General features: G+C 41.4%; 1 protein-coding gene and 1 long non-coding RNA gene across 2 annotated transcripts in view; one reads left to right on the top strand and one right to left on the bottom strand.

Moving 5' to 3' along the window:
* Positions 1–22044, top strand: part of DNAH11 (dynein axonemal heavy chain 11) — a 481578-nt gene that overhangs the window by 408186 nt on the left and 51348 nt on the right. Inside the window, exons 67-70 of the mRNA XM_073677778.1 lie at positions 4210–4414; positions 6495–6659; positions 12407–12547; positions 16847–17017. Of these exons, the coding sequence (XP_073533879.1) occupies positions 4210–4414; positions 6495–6659; positions 12407–12547; positions 16847–17017 (682 nt within the window). The remainder of the gene's footprint in view (positions 1–4209; positions 4415–6494; positions 6660–12406; positions 12548–16846; positions 17018–22044) is intronic.
* The window catches only part of LOC141265116 (uncharacterized), a 213289-nt gene that overhangs the window by 142967 nt on the left and 48278 nt on the right, over positions 1–22044 (bottom strand). The window lies entirely within an intron of this gene.

Below are 22044 nucleotides of genomic sequence, written 5' to 3'. Positions count from 1 at the left end.
TTAAACTTGGGAAAATCACAAATAAATGTGTTTCACATCCCACAGTATTTGCGTTTTTCTCCGCAAAAACTGCTGCTAAAACTGATCGCTTACTCATTGCTTTCTATGGGTGAAAAACGCTGCAAAAATGCTGAAAGAATTGACATGCTACAGTTTTTAAATTCAGTCAGGAAAAAAACAAAACAAGCATGTGCATGAGATTTCTGAAATCTCATAGCTTTTACTTGTGCTGTAAAAAGCGGCATTTAATTTGCATAAAAAAGCAGCAAAAACGCAACGTGTGAACATAGCCTAGCACTTTTATGTTGTTACTTTGTTAATAAAAAAGTCTTAAGTCAGCTGACTGTGATGAACTTTAAAAGTGTGTTGAGGGCAGGTGGTTCAAGGACACAGTAAGTAAAGCTATTAAGTGTACACCTTTAAAATTAATATAATTTAAATCATTTTAAATATTATGTAGAAGTGTATATTATTTTAAGTTAATGCAAATTCATGATTTAATAATAAAAATAAGAAAAAAGGGATTTTACCTCCATGGTTTTCCCTAAGCTATTTTTTTTTGTCAATTTCATGTACATTTAAAGAAATACAAGCTGACAGCAGTGCTTATATTTTTTTTATATGATTGTGTATTTTGTCATTTTTTTTACAATATGAAATATTTATTTCTCTGTGCACATCCTAATAATATCCAATATACAATATCACAGTTTTGGATATTTTTAATGGCTTGCCAAGATATAAATTCCTCCTTTGAAATAATGGCTAAATAGATGGTTGTGATATATTTGGTGCAGTCCAACAGTTGAAGTTCATTAATAATTGGAATGTTGTGGAGTATGAAGTAATGAATACTAATTACTCCTTTCATGTCTGACAGCACCCTGCGGACCAATCCATCAGCTCAGACTTTAATTTGGTTCCAGTAATGGTTCTATCAATAGTACATTAATTCTGTGTTGAAAAGATATACAGTTGAACCTGACCCACACTGTAGACTCTGGTGTCATAAAATGGCCACATACTGACAACAACTAGGCAATTACAAATAATTAAATCTACTGCGCTTTAGACACCACTAATTTAAAATAAAATATGTCTTATGATATCAATTGACAGTGGAAAGCGTAGCAGGAAATATTTATTGAATTGTATCCATTCCAAAGCAAATTTCCGTGCTTGCCTTTTACATGACTTTAGAAAATGGTAATATAACTCTGGCTACCTGAAATTCTCTAACTTCAAGTGATGAGAATAACTTTGTTGTATAGTTCTGAAGTTTGGGGTTTTGTAGGGAAAGTTTTAGACAGTGATCTTTGTGTTTTTAGTATATATAATTAATTGTTAAAACATTGGAGTATCAATAATTGGTAGTTTCAGTGGTAATTGCTTTCGTATTAAACCCTCAGAGTGTAAAAATGTTTGTTGCCAAAGATACTTTAGTCAAAAAAGTAAAATAGGCTTCGATATGTTTCTGGTTTGTAAGACATGCTGTCACACCAGGTGTGGGAAAGACTTAGTGCAACACAGAGGAAAGAGGGAAAGGGGGAAGTGGAGACCTCCTAGTCTGGTCTAGTGTCACCCTGTCTCAACTGCCGTCCCTATACTGCCTCTTCAGCATTCGCCGCACGCATGCCTCACCCTGTCTTTCCCTGGCTTATGGCTAAGGCTAGGGATGGGAGGAGATGAGCACTAGTCGATCTCCACTAAACTCTATAAACTACAAGGGTAGACAAACAGGGGGCGATTGCTTAGCTTTAGAAGACTCCAGACAAATGTGAACTTGGCCTCAAGCTCCAGAGAGGATGAAGTACTGCTCTTGCTGAAGCCTCACAAGTAGAAATGAATATAGCCAGCACCTCCCTCTCAGACACGCCAGGTATATATACACCCATGCCAGGGAGCTAATTACCAGAGGGAGGTAGCCGCTAGGTCCTAGAGACAGCCTCTGATCTAAGAAGATGTTTGTAACGCCAAACGTAGAAATTTCCTGCAAACAACTGCAGGGCGAATGTCTGTCACCTCTGATACACCCGTGACACATTCCCATTCAGAGAATTTACAGTGCCAGGCACAGACCACTGCCGGGAGTGGCACTTTGTAACTAAAAGTTCCATTTACACGGACTGACCGGGGGCACTAAATAACCGTAAATTGGTAAACCTTTTCTGATTGGTAGTCATTCAATAGCCTGTTTGCACTGAAGACTGTAGTAAAAAATACGCACTGAGCAGTGCATAGGCTGCCATGGTTCGCGGCAGCTCCGGTCCTGTTTACACAGCATAATGCACTGGTAAGAATAATGATTTTATTTGTGCTGTGGTAAAGATCATTTCACCTGATGAACAAGTGTTTTGGTCATTCATCAGGTGTTTACACTGAAAGGTTATCATGAATTGAGCATTCTTAAGAATTCTCATTCTGGATTATCCTTCACTGTAAATGCAGCTTAAATCATCCTCTGCCATTAAAGGGTTCCTCTTATCTCCTGGCGTATGAGCGCAGTGCCCCTCAGCCTGCCCTCTTCCTGATTGCTGGTGTCTGTGGGATGAGCTGTTGCTTGAGTGACAGGTTAGCATCATCATCGTGCTGCTGGCCTGAACTGTGTGCGCGCTGATGCTACTGTATGAGGAAGGATTGCCTTTGCGGAATTAGTAGGGCTCAAGTGAGTTGGCCGGAATTAGGAACCAACATCTCAATCAATAATTCCGGCCAGCCTCAATGCAGTGCTGCAAGCTCAGAAAGGGAGAGCTTGTAAGCACTGAACATTTTCGAACAGTAAACAGTAAAATGAAAAAAGAGTTATTGGGTGGACGGAAAAGAAAATAAACAACCTATCCATTGCAAAGGTGCCTATTTTTGCAATGTCTATGTCATGACATCCAATGAAGATGATATACAAATCCTTTATATATTGTGTTGGGCTATTTTTCCTATCAAAAGAAGGTACTGGATCATTTTCCAGTGTCTCATACTGCGTTTAGATATGCAGTATGCACACAAAAACATCTATTTTGGGGAAAAAAAAGACATGTACACTGCTATACTACTTGCTATATTTTTAGTGGAGGCCTATGTTTGGAATAGGGCAGCCAGCTTCATTCTTCTGTGCATTAAATAAACATAGAACCCCCAACATACCAGCCGAACAGAGGCCAAAAAGCTTCTCTATAGACACGTAAAGTAAGCGAAAACAAAAAAAAATTGGGAGTAATATTAGACTTTTTTCCTAATTTTCTGGTACTAAAATGTCTCAAATTTTGTAACAAATTTTTGTGCAAAAATATTGCTCCTTTTTCAACCATTTTCAAAGCTTTTTTTTATTTAAAAAAAATGGATGGTACAGTGCCGTGGTTAGCTATGAAATTAGGCATAACCCTTTTCTGACATTTGATGTATATGTATTGTCATAAAGGGAAATGTGTTCCCCCAATATGACATACAGTTACATCATGGTAGTCAGATGGGCAACAAAAACTGTACCCACATGACCACTGCCAGGAACTCTGCATAACTGATACCTGAGCTCCTGCAGTGCCAGCCAGGGCCACGATTAGTAAAACCTTGTGATGTAATTGCGGTAAGCCGATGGTTGTCTTAGCAACCGGAGGTCATACAATAACCTCTAAGTCTGCCTGGGACGATGGCCTGACAGGTCTAATACCCTACATAACTATTGTAGGGTACTAGACCAAATTATTATTATAAAATGTTCCATAAAAGAACAAAGTAAAAAAAATAAAATAAATTAAGAAAAAAATTTAAAAATAAAAAAAAAAGAATTTAAAAATCACAGAAAAATGTTTCACCAATTAAAACACATTTATTTACGTAAAAACACAGGATAACAAAAAAATACACCTACCGTAATTGGTATTGCCACGTCAGGAATGACCCAGTCTACAAAATTGTCACATTACCTTATTTTATATTTTCGATATTAAAGCATTCAACATCCTCCGTCTATCTTTTATACTATATTCCTCTACGTAGCTCTTTATCATGTTTCCTAATGACAATATTTTTTTTTCAAGAGTTATTGGGTATTAAAAAAATTACAGGCATTCTGGGAAAAGTGAGAAAAATATTCAATTTGTGAGAGTCCAAAAATTATCCAAATCAACATGGAGGATCTCTATAATTAACCATAATTTGTTTTAGTATCTAAATAGTATGAACTAATCATCTTTGAATGGTTTTGCTCAACAGATATATAAAGATAGGCGACAAAGAATGTGAATACAGCAAGAATTTCCGATTAATCCTTCATACAAAACTCGCAAATCCACATTATAAGCCAGAGCTTCAAGCTCAAACCACCCTTATTAACTTCACAGTTACTACAGATGGCCTTGAGGATCAGCTCTTGGCTGACGTGGTCAGCATTGAAAGACCAGATCTGGAGAACCTGAAGGTAAAGTAATGATCATTACAGTGCAAGAATTAGCAGGTAATCTTTCTAGTTTATAGGAGTATTTGAATATGTCATAAATATCAGGCCAGTGGGGGTCCAACACCCGGCTTCCCCTTGATCAGTTGTTATTAGCTCCACCAGCAGCTGGATGTAGACATTGAACAGAGCAAAGCAGAATGGGTACTGCTCATCAGTTATCATTTAAGAAAATAGGAGCTGGTCTGCACTTTTTTTTGGGTGTCGGACCCCCATTCATCTGATGTTGATGATCTATGTAACATATTGGTCATCAATATTACATACCTGGACAGTCCCTTTTATGCAGCTTATGGACACCAATGATTATATATATCCCCATTGTACAAAGGAAATGTTATATAGTAAGTATGGTTGAGTAAATACATTTTGTCCATTTTGTTTAAACAAAAGAACTTTATTATACATAGGGGAAAGTTAATAAAATCAGTGTTTCATTGCCAGTCTCAGTCCAGAGTACGCAGAAGGAAAATGCGATAAATGGATTAGGAAGCACAGGTCTCTTGTTTGTCTGTGTTCCAGAAATGCAGTTTGTGTAAAATTTTTATTAAATCTGTTGGGTCTAAGAAGGCTCCGCTTCCAGCAGAGCTCAATTTTCACATTAGAAAAATAGAGACACACAAATCTATGTACATCTATATTTTGGACCGATCAGAGGTACTGTATATGCTGGGACTGGAGTATTGCACAAAGTATACTTTCAAGCCTCGGAATTATCGTCACTGTAAGTTCCAAATGTCAACTAACGACTCCAGTTTTTTTTACTATGTCCTCCTGAATAAGAAAATATAGCGTCAATTCTTTCCTAAATAGTAAAAGAATGATATGCCAATGCTTACCAGCTGCGTGTATACCAAAGAATGCTCTGTTCTCACATGCTAGGTGCATGAGGACCTATGGACAATGCCGCAAGTATACAGTGTTTAAAATAGTTGTCTACTACTCTGTATTCCCACTTGTAAAATAAAAGTATCGTATATTCAACTCCCGTACCACCGCCATTCCAGGGATGTTGGCGCTGGGTCTCCCGAGGCTCTCATAACATTGTTATGCTACATGAACCCTGCAGCCAATCAGCAGCCGCCAAAGGGCTGCAGTTCTCATACCTCCCTTCGGCACTCAAGCTTCGTCCAAAATAAGTGAAAACACAACTGCTCCATAGCGGCTGCTGAATGGTTGCCGGTCTCATGTGGCAGTTCAATGTCATGCAAGCATCAGGAGACCCAGCACCGAATAGCGACTTAATAGCGGCAGTACGGGAGGTGAATATAGGATGCTTTTATTTTACAAGGGGGAATATAGTATTTCAGAAAGGGTTGTCCTAGTAGTGGACAACCCCTCTCAGTGCTGAAGTGTATCATAGGTCTCAGGCAGACGTCAGTGATTTTTCTGCTACAAAAAAATAATGGTCCAATTTTCATCAGTGTTTTGGAGCCTATTTTCATCAGTGTTTGGTCTCTGTCAGTTATCAGAGTTTCATAAGTGATTTTATGGAATGAAAAATAACTAAATTGCAAAACTTCTATCAATTAGAGTGCTTAAAGTGAACCACAAGACGGATTTCATCAACCCAGGTATCATTTTAAGCAGTGTAATGGTGCCAACCTGACACTGCCTGTAGTTTACTGAGCACAATCCTGCTGACCGGGGTGCTTTAAAACAGACAGCTCAGTGATTGCATATGGATGGCAGTATGTGCTGTTGATTTTTCACAGATCCATCGACTTGTATGGGCAATTTTGATCTGTGACTTGGATCAAAAATGGACATGCCTCCATGATTTTTTTTGGGGGGGCCACTCGGTCTTCAAGAAAACACGGACATACGAATAGGACCATAGATTATAATGGGTATGTGGATAGAACACGTACGTGATTTTTGCACATCTGAATGAGGCCTTAATCCTGATCATGTTTTACTTGTGAGATCTTTGTCCTTATTGGAAAGGCAAAGGTTTTTAAGATTGCCATGTTTTGCAATCTTGTTATTCATACATGTGTAGGGTCTAAATTGTTATTCAACATCATTTTTCATGTCCTCTCAGTCCATGCTAACAAAACAGCAAAATGAATTCAAGATAGAGCTGAAGCAGCTGGAAGATGAGCTGTTGATTCGCCTGTCGGCAGCAGAAGGAAACTTTTTGGGTGACATAGAGCTTGTGGAGAAACTGGAATCGACTAAAACCACAGCTGCCGAAATCCAGCTCAAGGTAGCTTGTCTACATCTTGTAATTGTTCACTATTCATTTGCCGTATAAATGACAATTTATTCATATCTTATTTGCAGAAATCGCAAAATGAAAAGGGGTCATGAGCATAAAAAGTGTTCTAAGGAAATGTCAGTGTTACCCATAACCACGAGGTTTCAGCTTTTGTTTTTCTAGAGCAGACTGAAATCTATGTAGGACCATTATAATTTGTGATATGATACAACGTGGTACAAAGCATGAGGAAAATAATATACAAAGAAAAACTCAAAACAGAGCAAAATTGAAAACTAAGAACAGAAATCGGACCTATCCCCAGCCCTGACCTCAGCTTACAATGTAAAGAGGCAGAGAAGACTTACATGTTGGCAGAGTTAGGAGTTGTATATATGAATACTAGGAGTAAAATGTGGACATGAAAAAAAAGAAGTGTATGACATATTGTATGCTTGTCTTGAAGAACAAGGAGGATTGAATGACTTGCAGGAGAGTATTCAGGAGACCTGGAGGTGCACAGTAGAAATCTTTATGATGAGAGTGAAAAGAAAAAAGTAATTTAAAGAGGTAACACTGAAACAGCGCCACTCTTGTCTTTAGGATGTATCTGGTGGTGCAGCTCTTCCAAATTTACTGAATACTAGCCATAGACTAATCCTGTACAACTATTTTTACTATTCAAGGACAGTAAGCAGAAGAGCATTAGCTCTTAGTACTGACTTGCATAAAATTTTAAATGATCTGGCTATTTTGTATGTACTAATAAATGTGTTGGAAGAACAACAATGTGCAACCTCCCAATATATAGGGGAGGATTCATTAAGATTAGCATTTCTCAGTTTTAATGAGTCAGTAACTCAAGTATATTTCTGGAGAGAGTTACGCCACTTAAGTTGAGTGAGTTTTCATGAATTTGACAAGCAGATATGGCTACACCTAGCCACGTTGGGTAAACTGACCAGGACTGGCATGAAAACATCAGAAGTCACAATTTTGTGCAACTTTCGAATTGTGCAAAAATATTGCAACTTATCAAGGTAATTATGCCAGAATACTGACGTAATCATCTTAATGAATCTGCCCCATAGTTTTTAGAAGATCCTCATTGATTTCTTCCTTTATGAAGTACTGCTGTCTCCTTATTAGTACAGCTTTTTCCATAGCCCGCATGAGCTCCTGTCCTGAATAGGACTACTAATGGAGGAGCATGTAACCTGGTAAATCCATCAGCCACCTCCATTGTGAAACATAGCACATACTCTGTTTTCCCAAGTGCAATGTTTTTCGCTGAAACTTGCAGATGGACATGTCTGATAATATGCCCCTCAATTGGTGGCCATGTTCAGTCTGCTTTCCAGAGAGAATGTTGCACTAACAAGGGGGAGGTAATTCCCAAAGGAACAAATCGGTGCTGATCTTCTATTAATTCAGTGCATACTGCTTATGGTGGCAGACCACCTGACTGCTATGGGGCTCGCAAGCAAGGGGGATCCAAAGCTGCATGACCTCGTCCAATGCCTGACGTCCTCCCACTTCTCCCGACATTTTCACAGCAGACACCTGCACAGGAGACACCTGACTGCTATGGTGCCTGTGAACAAGGGGGATCCAGAGCTGAATGACCTCGTCCAATGCCTGATTTCTTCCCACTTCTCCCGACATTTGCACAGCAGACACCTGCACAGCAGACACCTGCACAGCAGACACCTGACTGCTATGGGGCCTGTGAGCAAGGGGGATCCAGAGTAGTGTTGAGCCACCCCCATAGTGTTCGGGTTCGTCGAACACCGGTATGTTCGTGGAACTGTTTGTCGAACACCGTTAAAACCAATGGCAGGCAAACAAAAACACATAGAAACACATAGAAAACACCTTCAAAGGTGTCCAAAAGCTGACAAACTGCTCAGAAGACACTCTCTTTAAAAAAGCCGGCCGGCAATTCAGCAGCGGCATACACCGGTACCCAACAATTTAGAACAGAAAGAATAGAGCATCACACATAGATTAGATAGATAGAAACAGGTCAGTCACATATATAAGAAGTACAGTGACAGTGTTGCTTACTGTACTTGTCATTTAGTGTTAAAGGATTTATTAAAAAAATAATAGTGTTTTCATGCACCGTCTCTTTAAAAAAGCCGGCCGGCAATTCAGCATCTGTACCCGACAATTTATAACAGAAAGAATAGAGCATCACACATAGATTAGATACATAGAAACATGTCAGTCACATATATAAGAAGTACAGTGATAGTGTTGATTACTGTACTTGTCATTTAGTGTTAAAATAAAGGATTTATTAAAAAAAAATTGGCGTGGGGTTCCCCGTAATTTTAGTCTCTAGCGGAGGTTAAGCAGATGGCTGGAGCAGATGTTTGAAGCCTGGGAAGGGGGTAATACCCACGGAGCTTCCCAGGCTACTAATATCAGCCCCCAGCTGAATACCTAGCCTTTACTAGCTATTAAAATGGGGGACCCCCAAAAAAATGACGTGGGGTCCCACCTATTTTAATAGCTAGCAAAGGCTAGGCAGACAGCTGGGGGCTGATATTAGTAGCCTGGGAAGCTCCGTGGGTATTACCCCCTTCCCAGGCTTCAAAGCGTGCCATGAATATTGGCCCCCTCCCAGGCTAGAAACACCAGCCGTCAGCTGCCCCAGAAATGGCGCATCCATAGGATGCACCAATTCTGGCACTTAGCCTCGCTCTTCCCACTGCCCTGTAGCGGTGGCAGTGGGGTAATAGGGCTGGGGTTGATGTCAGCTTAAAATGCCAGCTGACATCAAGCCCAGGTTAGTAATGGAGAGGCATCTATAAGACACCCCCATTACTAACCCCATAGTCAAAGTTAAAAAAAAACACAAACACCCAGAATAAAGTCCTTTAATTGAAATAAACACACAATTCTTTATTGTTCTAAATTAAACCATACTTACCATCACGCCCATTCCAGCTGAAGCCAATGTCTTCTGCAATAAAAGTAAAATAATAAAGCAACATCATCCTTACCTTTCCATGGTTCCCATGACAGCTTCAGCTCTGCTACATTGACATGACAGGCTGGATCGCAGCCGAAAGCTGCCATCCAGCTTGCTATCCCACAGACACTGAGAAGCGCAGGCATGCTTGTGCTCCTCAGTGTCTCGCTGTGACGGCATAAAGATGAGCCGAGGTCATGTCCAATGAACTCAGCTCACCTCATGCACGTCACTGACAGCGTGGGAGAATTCTCCTGCGCTCAGCGCTTGAGCAGGAGAATTCTCCCACGCTGGGATGGCATTGAGATGACAGGCTGGATCACAGCTGAGCGCTGCCATTCAGCTTGTCATCCTTCAGAAACACTGCAGAGCGCAAGCATGCCTGCGCTCTGCAGTGTCTATGAAGGATGGCAGGCTGGATGGCAGTGCTCAGCTGCCATCCAGCCTGTCATCTCAATGCCATCCCAGCGTGGGAGAATTCTCCTGCTGAAGCGCTGAGCGCAGGAGAATTTTCCCACGCTGTCAGTGACGTGCATGAGGTGAGCTCATGTCCAATGAACTCCGCTCACCTCATGCACGTCACTGACAGCGTGGGAGAATTGCCTGCGCTCTGCAGTGTCTATGAAGGATGGCATGCTGGATGGCAGTGCTCAGCTGCCATCCAGCCTGTCATCTCAATGCCATCCCAGCGTGGGAGAATTCTCCTGCTCAAGGGCTGAGCGCAGGAGAATTTTCCCACGCTGTCAGTGACGTGCATGAGGTGAGCTGAGTTCATTGGACATGACCTCGGCTCATCTGGATGCCGTCACAGCGAGACACTGAGGAGCGCAAGCATGCCTGCGCGTCTCAGTGTCTGTGGAGTGGCAAGCTGGATGGCAGCTTTCGGCTGCGATCCAGCCTGTCATGTCAATGTAGCAGAGCTGAAGCTGTCGTGGGAACCATGGAAAGGTAAGGATGAGGTTGCTTTATTATTTTACTTTTATTGCAGGAGATCGTTGGCTTCAGCTGGAATGGGCGTGATGGTAAGTATGGTTTAATTTAGAACATTAAACAATTGTGTGTTTATTTCAATTAAAGGACTTTATTCTGGGTGTTTGTGTTTATTTTTTACTTTGACTATGGGGTTAGTAATGGGGGTGTCTTATAGACGCCTCTCCATTACTAACCTGGGCTTTATGTCAGCTGGCATTATAAGCTGACATCAACCCCAGCCCTATTACCCCACTGCCACCGCTACAGGGCAGTGGGAAGAGCGAGGCTAAGTGCCAGAATTGGCACATCCTATGGATGCGCCATTTCTGGGGCAGCTGACGGCTGGTGTTTCTAGCCTGGGAGGGGGCCAATATTCATGGCACCCTTCCTGGGCTATTAATATCAGCCCCCAGCTGTCTGCCTAGCCTTTGCTAGCTATTAAAATAGGGGGGGGGGGGCCACATCATTTTTTTGGGGGTCCCCCATTTTAATAGCTAGTAAAGGCTAGGTATTCAGCTGGGGGCTGATATTAGTAGCCTGGGAAGCTCCGTGGGTATTACCCTCTTCCCAGGTTTCAAACATTTGCCCCAGCCGTCTGCTTAACCTCCGCTAGAGACTAAAATTACGGGGAACCCCACGCCAATTTTTTTTTTAATAAATCCTTTATTTTAACACTAAATGACAAGTACAGTAATCAACACTATCACTGTACTTCTTATATATGTGACTGACATGTTTCTATGTATCTGATCTATGTGTGATGCTCTATTCTTTCTGTTATAAATTGTCGGGTACCGATGCTGAATTGCCGGCCGGCTTTTTTAAAGAGACAGTGCATGAAAACACTATTATTTTTTTAAATAAATCCTTTAACACTAAATGACAAGTACAGTGAACAACACTGTCACTGTACTTCTTATATATGTGACTGACCTGTTTCTATCTATCTAATCTATGTGTGATACTCTATACTTTCTGTTCTAAATTGTCGGGTACCGGTGTATGCCGCTGCTGAATTGCCGGCTTTTCATGTTTCACTGTGAGCAATGTTCCCATCGATTTGGGCAACCACTGTAATGCCATAACCACCATGGCTGTGCCATTACAGTGAGTGGCAGACAATCCCTGCATGATTGGTGCTCTAAATAGCGCCAGACATGCAGGACACGCTTTTGGTGCACGAACAGTTATCGAACATAACCTCGAACAGCCGAATTTTTTGCAAATCGTTCGCGTTCGTCGAACGACTCGAACACCGCCCAAAACAGCTCGAATTTGAGATTGGCGAACAGTTCTAGTCGAACACCGCTCATCTCTAATCCAGAGTTGAATGACCTCGTCCAATGTCTGATGTTCTACCACTTCTCCTGACATTTGCACAACAGACACCTGCTGGTAACTGCATATTTGTTGCAGCCAACTCCTTTAAGCTCCCAGCTAGGCTATTGCTTAAATTATATTCGTGTATCCATTTAAATATCAATATTTTAATACCATGGGGCCCATTCATCAAGTTATGTTTTGTATGCCAGTCTTGATCTAACGTTTGCTACAGTAAATTGTGACAAATTCATTAAGAAGCGTGTGCAAACTGTTTATAGAGTTAGCCCCTAAGTTTTAAAAGTTTTATCTTGATCAAATAATTATTTTTCTAATTCAGTCATCACTCTTTGGATAACCTGCATTGAAATTCAAAGTAGTTGAAACATTTATTTGCAAGATGTCCAGGTCTCTTTATAGGCATTTTGCAGAAATACCAATGTCATGTCTCTCTGGTTTCACGAGGGTCTTTATTATTTGACAGGTGGTTGAAGCCAAAGAGAATGAGATAAAAATTAATGAAGCCAGAGAACACTACAGACCTGCAGCAGCCAGGGCGTCACTGCTTTATTTTGTTATGAATGATCTCAGTAAAATAAATCCTATTTACCAGTTCTCGCTAAAAGTAAGTAGGTCTTCTCAGCCCACTGTCTTTATGTAGCTTCCCAATTTTTCACTTGCTGAACTTTCAATCATGAAATTTTTCTTACCATCTGACCTCCATTCACGGTCATGGCTGTATACTAGGCCTACAATAAATGGCCTAAATCGAAAATAACATGTTGAAATAATTATGTGCTTAAAGTGTATCTCCATTTATGCAAGAACAATTAGTGCAGGATCTTGTGCTATAATAATTTTTGTAAATGGTTTGCATTAGTGTTTTTGCAAAAAATGGCACAGTCCAGCTGAGGGCTACGCTGTCTTCTAGGTTTCCTTTAAAGCAGTATATTGGAATGTGATTGTACATCGCTAGAGACTCAAACCTCAGAGAAAGTAAAGACTTCAGATGGTCCATACTGCTACTGAGGGCAGAATCGCTAATGAAGGTGATATAGAAAAAGGAGGTTCACTTTAAAGGAAAGCAGGAAAGTTAAAATGTTCCAGATTTTAAGGATAAAATCATCCAATTTATTTCAATACTAAATTAAAACTCTATAATTAGAATACTACGACTAAGAATGTACAGTACAGACCAAAAGTTTGGACACACCTCATTTAAAGATTTTTCTGTATTTTCATGACTATGAAAATTGTACATTCATACTGAAGGCATCAAAACTATGAATAAACACATTTGGAATTATATACTTAACAAAAAAAAGTGTGAAACAACTGAAAATATGTCTTATATTCTAGGTTCTTCAAAGTAGCCACCTTTTGCTTTGATGACTGCTTTGAACGCTCTTGGCATTCTCTGGATGAGCTTCTAGAGGTAGTCACCGGAAATGGTTTTCACTTCACAGGTGTGCCCTGTCAGGTTTAATAAGTGGGATTTCTTGCCTTATAAATGGGGTTGGGACCATCAGTTGTGTTGTGCATAAGTCCGGTGGATACACAGCTGATAGCCCTACTGAATAGACTGTTAAAATTTGTATTATGGCAAGAAAAAGACAGCAAAATAAAGAAAAATGAGTGGCCATCATTACTTTAAGAAATGAAGGTCAGTCAGCCCGAAAAATTGGGAAAACTTTGAAAGTGTCCCCAAGTGCAGTTGCAAAAGCCATCATCGCTACAAAGAAACTGGCTCACATGAGGACCGCCCCAGGAAAGGAAGACCAAGAGTCACCTCTGCTTCTGAGGATAAGTTTATCCCAGTCACCAGCCTCAGAAATCGCAGTTTAACAGCAGCTCAGATTAGAGACCAGGTCAATGCCACACAGAGTTCTAGCAGCAGACTCATCTCTATAACAACTGTTAAGAGGAGACTTTGTGCAGCAGGCCTTCATGGTAAAATAGCTGCTAGGAAACCACTTCTAAGGACAGGCAACAAGCAGAAGAGACTTGTTTGGGCTAAAGAACACAAGGAATGGACATTAGACCAGTGGAAATCTGTGATTTGATCTGATGAGTCCAAATTTGAGATCTTTGGTTCCAACCACCGTGTCTTTGTGCGACGCAGAAAAGGTGAACGGATGGACTCTACATGCCTGGTTCCCACCGTGAAGCATGGAGGAGGAGGTATGATGGTGTGGGGGTGCTTTGCTGGTGACACTGTTGGGGATTTATTCAAAATTGAAGGCATACTGAACCAGCATGGCTACCACAGCATCTTGCAGCGGCATGCTATTCCATCCGGTTTGCGTTTAGTTGGACCATCATTTATTTTTCAACAGGACAATGACCCCAAACACACCTCCAGGCTGTGTAAGGGCTATTTGACCAAGAGGGGGAGTGATGGGGTGCTACGCCAGATGACCTGGCCTCCACAGTCACCAGACCTGAACCCAATCGAGATGGTTTGGGGTGAGCTGGACCGCAGAGTGAAGGCAAAAGGGCCAACAAGTGCTAAGCATCTCTGGGAACTTCTTCAAGATTGTTGGAAGACCATTTCCGGTGACTACCTCTTGAAGATCATCAAGAGAATGCCAAGAGTGTGCAAAGCAGTCATCAAAGCAAAAGGTGGCTACTTTGAAGAACCTAGAATATAAGACATATTTTCAGTTGTTTCACACTTTTTTGTTAAGTATATAATTCCACATGTGTTAATTCATAGTTTTGATGCCTTCAGTGTGAATGTACAATTTTCATAGTCATGAAAATACAGAAAAATCTTTAAATGAGAACGTGTGTCCAAACTTTTGGTCTGTACTGTATGTTGTGTGTGAAACATGTTGGTTTTTATTCTGTGTGTATACTCGTTCTAATGATGGAGTTTTCATTTTTATTGGAATAAATTCTATTTAGTTAGATTGAAATCCCACTAGAACAGCTAACCTTTATATGGAGTTAATCAGAATCATTTTAAATAAGGGGCAGAGAACCACAAGCCTCCGATACAATGTTATCTAGTCCGGCCCTCAGACAGATCTCTAGTGGGCTGCAGTTCCTTTACATTTTCTGTTCTATGTACACGCATGTAACATTCACTACGCAACACTTCTGTGGCGTAAGAAATGCAGGATTATGTCCTGATACTGGTAAGTGGCAGCATCAGCACGTTCTTTGTAGGTGGAGTTAGTGCACCCTGTACACTTTGAGCAGCAGTCGCAGTGTCTCCTATATGATGCGTGCAGCAGTCACAGTGTCTCCTATATGATGCGTGCAGCAGTCGCAGTGTATCCTCTTAGATGTATATACAGTAGTCTCAGTGAATCCTATGTTATGTACAGTGCTCAGCATACATTTAGGAAAAATGCTCGTCAACCAAGGGCATGGAGTGATGGTAGCATCTTATCTTTCATTATAGAGCTCATCTGTGAATTTCTGATACCATCAACGAAATGTAACTCCACAACAACAGCAGCACTCATGCAGCCCCACATAAGTATGCTGCCACCACCATAATTCAGTCACCATTCACTTTTCTAAATTCATTTTTCTAAATACATTGTGCATGCAGTGAAATTTGGTGATGGTAGTGTACTTATGTGGGGCTGATTTAGTGCTGTGTTGGGAAGCTTCTTTGCATTGATGCGATCATAAATTCACAGATGTACTGCTCTATATAGAAAGAGAAGATGCTGCCATCAATCTGTGCCCTTGGTAGACGTGCACTTTTCCAACATGACAATGATCCACAACACACATCTGTTGTATTTCTGAAGAACAGGGTGAAAGTGATTCAGTGGCCAAATGTCTGCTGATCAGAACCCAACTGAACACCTATGGGGAATTCTGAAGGGACAAATTGAGCATCACTCTCCATCCAGAGGGGTTGTTTTTGAAGAATGGAAAAAGGATAGATGTTGCAATATGTCACCAGCTTGTTAATTCCATGCCTAGAAAACTTGGTGCTGTCTTTAAAAATCATGGAGGTCATACAAAATACTAGATGTAGTAGTTTTAATGTGGGTGTATTCATTTTTTTGCATCAACTAATTTGAGTATAACTGAAGATTTTGTAAATAAAGTTATAATTTTAATCTTTCTTTTATGTTATGGTTTAAAAAAATGTTCTATGAAACTCAGTCTTGTCAAAATTTTAGAAATAGTTTTTGTATTCACTGAGATATTGATTAAAATCTTACTTTTCAAAGAGGGTGTACTCATTTATGTTGAGCACTGTATATACAGCCGTGTCTCAGTGTCTCTTATGTCATATACAACAGTCTCTGTGTCTCCTATGTATTGTATACAGCAATCTCAGTGTATCCTATGTGATGTATAAAGCAGCCTTGGTGTCTCCTATGTGATGTATATACAACAGTCACAGTATCTTTTATGTGATGTATACAGCAGAGCTCCCACTGCTTGAGTTCTTTATGTGATCAATGGTGAATTTCCCACTTTGAGGAGAGCTGTAGAAAATATGCATCTGTGTTCAGAACAACCTACTGCTGCAAGCAGTTCTTTTCAAAACTCATGAGAAGAGTTGACTTTGCTCCAGACTGATGCAAAAGTAACCACCTAACATCACACTTATGCAAACACATTATTTTATTTTGTTATTTTTATTTTCCCCCTCAAAATTATTTGTTTGTTTCTCAATGGATTTGTACAGATTAAAGGTGACATTATAGGTGGAAAATATTCTGAAATGGTATAATTTTTTACATAACAAAAACCTGGCATTTTAACAGGTGTGTGTAGATTTTTTGTATCCACTGTATATGCTGGAAGCTTGCCTGTGTTGTATACATGGTCAATGTTCCACTTATGAGCTACTTGATAGTGATGCTACAGTTTACAAAGTTCATTAGTATTCATTATATATTTATTTATTTTGCTGGAACTAAGAGATCTCTTATATTGAATTTTACAGGCATTTACTGTTGTTTTCCATAAAGCCATTGGAAGAGCAGAAACATCAGAAGATGTCAAAGAGAGGGTATGCAGTCTTACAGAATGCATTACCTTCTCTGCATTTCTTTACACAAGCCAGGGACTCTTTGAAAAGGATAAATTGACATTCCTGTCCCAGATTGCATTTCAGGTAAGTTGTTATACATAAAATATGTTGCACATAAAAATTATACCAGGTATTTCGTTTTTAATTTATTAATGACTTTTTATTGCATTTTGTCATTTTACAATTGGAATTGAGAAACCTAAATAAATCTCCGTGTGTGTCACAGAAACACATACATCATATCCTTGTTCTCCTGGATACTGCCTTTTATCTGGCTGTAGACAACTGGCTGCAGCAGAAGTCTCCCGACTCTGCTCTGTTTGCATTAGGAAAAATATTGCTAAGCCCCAACCCTCAGTTAAGACGGTGGTACTTCAGTCAGCCATAAGTTGAAATTGTAACTCTTCAGTGGGAAATAGTCCTGGATGACCAACTTAGGATAAGACTATTTTATTTTTTTTCTAATGAGCCTAAGAACTTACAGACAGGTAGTTGCTTCTCTTCCACTCTGCTTTGTTGATGGGGCGTGACTGTTGATGTCATGTTAATTGATAGCCAGCTCCCTGCTACCTAATAGTGGAAAGCCAGCTGTCAATCAGCATGAGGTCAGTAGTCCCGTCCCGTCAGAGCAGCATGAAAGTGAAAGAAGGGCTCTGTTGATCTGAGGTGAAATAAAGCAGCAGCAGAATCACCAGCAGGAGCGGTCCGTGATTGTTCTGAGCCAGTGCCGGGCAGAACAGGCAGGTAGTTAGGAGCTGAACCCACATTCCTGCTAGCAAACACAGACTGTGTTAGTCAGTTAGCATCTGCCTTTAACGGTGGTTGAAGCTTAGTGCCACTCACTGCTGTTAACTCTTTAAATGTTGCTGTCAGTCTCTTCACAATGGCATTAAATGTGCACAAAACAGGGGTCACATTGTTCCCCACACTCATTGGTATCCTCGCAACGTAATCGTAGAGTGCCTATTGGTTTCCATCACAGCCTGGGGTCTGCTGAAGACACTGATTCTGCTTTTACAGTACTCCGGTAAAGACCACCCTGTGGCTCCCTCTGTCAGCCCATCACTTTGCCGCAGCACAATCATGGGGTGAGGACGGGTATGGCAAGCACAGGCCTAACAATGGCTTCATGATATGTCATGTACTGATGCCTACTAGGTGAAAGTTGGGACTTAATAGGCTGCATGTCAGAATAACACGATCAGCAAGGTATACCGTAATTCACTGATCTACATAAGTAGTGCAGTCTATTACTTAAGTAATCAAAGGATCGCATGTTCAAGTCCTCCTTGTGGAACTAATAAATATTGTTCAGTTTTACCACTTTTGCACATAATAAAGTCACTTGAAAAAAAAAACTTTTTCTATTTTATTTTTTTCTCACCATATTTTGAGATCCAGAATTTTTTTTTCACTGTAGAGAAAGCTACATGAGGACTTGTTTTTTTCATGGTGGACAAGCTGCAGTTTTTACTAGTGTCATATACATATATATATACATTACAGACCAAAAGTTTGGACACACCTTCTCATTTAAAGATTTTTCTGTATTTTCATGACTATGAAAATTGTACATTCACACTGAAGGCATCAAAACTATGAATTAACACAAGTGGAATTATATACTTAACAAAAAAGTGTGAAACAACTGAAAATATGTCTTATATTCTAGGTTCTTCAAAGTAGCCACCTTTTGCTTTGATGATTGCTTTGCACATTCTTGGCATTCTCTTGATGAGCTTCAAGAGGTATAAGTATATAATTCCACATGTGTTAATTCATAGTTTTGATGCCTTCAGTGTGAATGTACAATTTTCACAGTCATGAAAATACAGAAAAATCTTTAAATGAGAAGGTGTGTCCAAACTTTTGGTCTGTACTGAATATATATATATATATATATATATATATATATATACACTAAGGTAGCGCTAATGATCATGTTGAGGGGCACTCACTTCACCGGGTCAATTAAAGCATACACATGCAACGTTTTCCGGTATTATGAAGTCCAGCAGTTTATTACACATCATAAACTGCTTATAACATAGTCCATCTCAGTGGCCAGCAGGAATGTTACACATGTAATATCCTAGAGCCTTTTCAGTGGCAGCTATGCCCACTTGGCTTCAGATACAGACTTCAGCAAGGTACAACATCAATATTAATTTAAAGCACCGATTTACCTTTGCCGGGTCAGGCCTCTTGCCTTCCAAGGCTACTGGTGTCCCAGACACAGGGATCAGGCCTCATGCCTCTCAAGGCTAATGGTGTCCCAGACACAGGGACCAGGCCTCTTGCCTCTCAAGGCTAATGGTGTCCCAGACACAGGGATCAGGCCTCATGCCTCTCAAGGCTAATGGTGTCCCAGACACAGGGACCAGGCCTCTTGCCTCTCAAGGCTAATGGTGTCCCAGACACAGGGACCAGGCCTCTTGCCTCTCCAGGCTACTGGTGTCCCAGACACAGGGACCAGGCTTCTCCACTGTTTCAAAAACCACCAGGATTTATATATCCTTCTGTGCGCACAGGACCTGTGATGATGTCACAGTCATGTGATCAGTCACCTTAAGGGGAGGTACGTGGTCAGCCAGAACACACCCCCTCTGACATTTTGGCAATGCAGGAAGCCGCTGCATTACATATCCCTGCCCCTGTTCAAACTTGTGGGGTTGAACACATAATATACACAATCACATTATAACCCACAGTTCATACAGAGACCATATACATTGACATTTGCGCTGCTCAGCCCCTGGAACATTAGTCATCAACATTAGCCCATTCCTTAGGGACCTACCATCCGTCATTGTCTCCAACTTCGTCAAGTCACATTTCCTTGTTGTAACCTTGTCAGACCTCCCCCGCTCCCAGCTGTCAATACAGCAGTGCGACTCACTTGCGCTTGTATCTAAGGTCCGGTCCGACTCCGTACTGTCTCGTACTCTATTGGGATGTTTGCATGGGCCTCTCAGACCTGAGTTACTGGAGGGCTCACTACACTCAGGATATCCTGAAAGGTATCTAACTTCTGCTGTAGCTGTTCTAATATTTAGGGGGCCCTTTCTCTGTCTGGTCTCACAATTTATAGACAGCTGCCGTCTTCTGCTGCTCAGGCGACGCTGTCTTTCTACTCGCAGTCTGGCGAAATTCAACTGTTCTACCTCTCGCAGGTAGGTCACTCGGTACTCCATCAGCATTCGTATATATGCAAGATGACACCATGTCGTCTTCATCCGGTATCCAGTCCTGGTGATCACGTGGACTGCTTATTTTTATCACACCAGACTTCTTTACCATCATTTGCATGGTTCGGCCATTTCTCCCAATGAGCTTTCTTACCAGAGCATGAGGCACCCGGATGACTTCTTCCCGCAGACTTTGAGCTTTTCTCATAAGCTCCAGTTGTCTAATGGCTTGTTCCGTCTTCAACCGGACAAACCGCTTCGTGCGAACACATCGCCAGTGCATGTCACTTAAGATAGCCACCCTCTTCACTGTGACTTCGGTTGCGGACAGGACCACCAGCTGTTTAGTTTCTGAGGTCGAGTACACCTTAGAGGCTCCCGCGGCCTTCTTAAACTCTTCATGCACTGACTCTCTGGTGCATTCTTCTCTCAAATCTTCGGGTACATCTATGAGGCACTTGTACCGAGACGTTTCTGTCTCACCAGTGGTTTCCAGACGGTCATCTGGCTCAGGTTTGAGGGACAACTGACTTTCAGCTTCTTCACCCTGTATGCTTCCCCTGAGCTGCCTCACAGCTATGAACTCAAGAATTCTCGTCTTGACAACTTCCATTCCATACTTATCTTCTTTTAACACTCTCTCAGCTCTCCTCAGGGCCACCTTCTCATGGTTTAAAGGATTAAGCGCAATTTGTTTGAGCTTGACAACTTCTTCCTCTAGCTCAGCTACTCGCCTCTCAGCAACCCATCTCTGAAGCTCTTCCTGCTTCAACTGCTCCTTTATCAGCAGAAATCTCTCAGACCTCTCTGTCTCCAATGCGCCCACTCTGCTCTCGACAGCCAGTCTCTCAAGCTTCTCTTGCTTCAAATGGGCTTGTAACGCGTCTCCTTGAGCTGCTTGATCTCGGCTCTTACATCCACTGAATCATCCAAGCTCTCATTATTCGAGGAGGCATTTGCTTCATACCTCCCTTCTCCAATAGACTCCTCCATCTTTTTCCGCTCAGCTTCCATCCTGCCGATTCTATCCTTAAGGCACGTCTCTGCCCTCTGGAGATCATCACAGAACGTCTGCAGCTCCTTCACCTGAGCTTCCAGTCCCGCGATATTTCTGCGGAGATCATCATTCTCATCACGGGTGTCCTGTAGAGTAGTCTCAATCACTTGCCGCATGTGCTCTGCATCCGCCTTATCATCCTCTAGTTTTTCCTTAACCTTGAGGAGATCCTCATAGTCTCTCTTAGTTTGTTGCAGTTCCCTATTGAATTTTTCCCGCATCTTTTCTGCCTCACGGTCGTGACCAGACACTTTATCTTTTAATGCCTCTTTCAGGACGGATAGCTCCCGGTCTCTCTGGTACAGAGAGTCCTCCAGCTGCTCCTTCTCCTGCATTAGAGGCTTTACTTGGTCCTGGAATTGCTGCAGCTCCCTCATGAGTTCACCATACTCCTTCTTGGATTCACACAGCTCCCGGTCATGATTGGCCACCTCCTCTTTGAGGGCTGTCGGTTCCTGATCCTTCTGTCTCAGTAGATCATCCTGCTTGTAACGAATCTGCAGAACTGCATCCAACTATTCCACCTGATCTTCATTGTTGTCTGATACTGTACCGGAGGTTGCTACTGGCAACGTCACCTCCTCTTCCATCCTGATCTCTTCTGCTTCTGAAGGAGGATCCACACTCGGAATAAAGGCACACAGCATTGCATTTTCGTTATTTACCCTTTCAGCAAAGGCTACAGGAGCAACTTTTTTGTGGTCCTTGCGCCTTCGACGAGAGGGGGACTTTCTCACCTCGTTTAGCTCCTCCTGACTGAACTCTTTCTACTTTTGTAGTGTCATCGTCAGTTGTGGGGTCTGTGTCACTCCACATGGTGTTGTGGACCAACAAGTCACCTCCCACTTTGATGTCAACCCCTTCTA

The sequence above is a fragment of the Phyllobates terribilis genome, unplaced genomic scaffold (genome assembly GCF_046119375.1).
Source record: "Phyllobates terribilis strain yellow unplaced genomic scaffold, ASM4611937v1 Scaffold_4__5_contigs__length_816908805, whole genome shotgun sequence".
NCBI classification, from domain to species: Eukaryota; Metazoa; Chordata; class Amphibia; order Anura; family Dendrobatidae; genus Phyllobates; species Phyllobates terribilis.
Note: the sequence above shows the minus strand (reverse complement) of the source record. Positions and strands in the feature narration are given on the sequence as shown.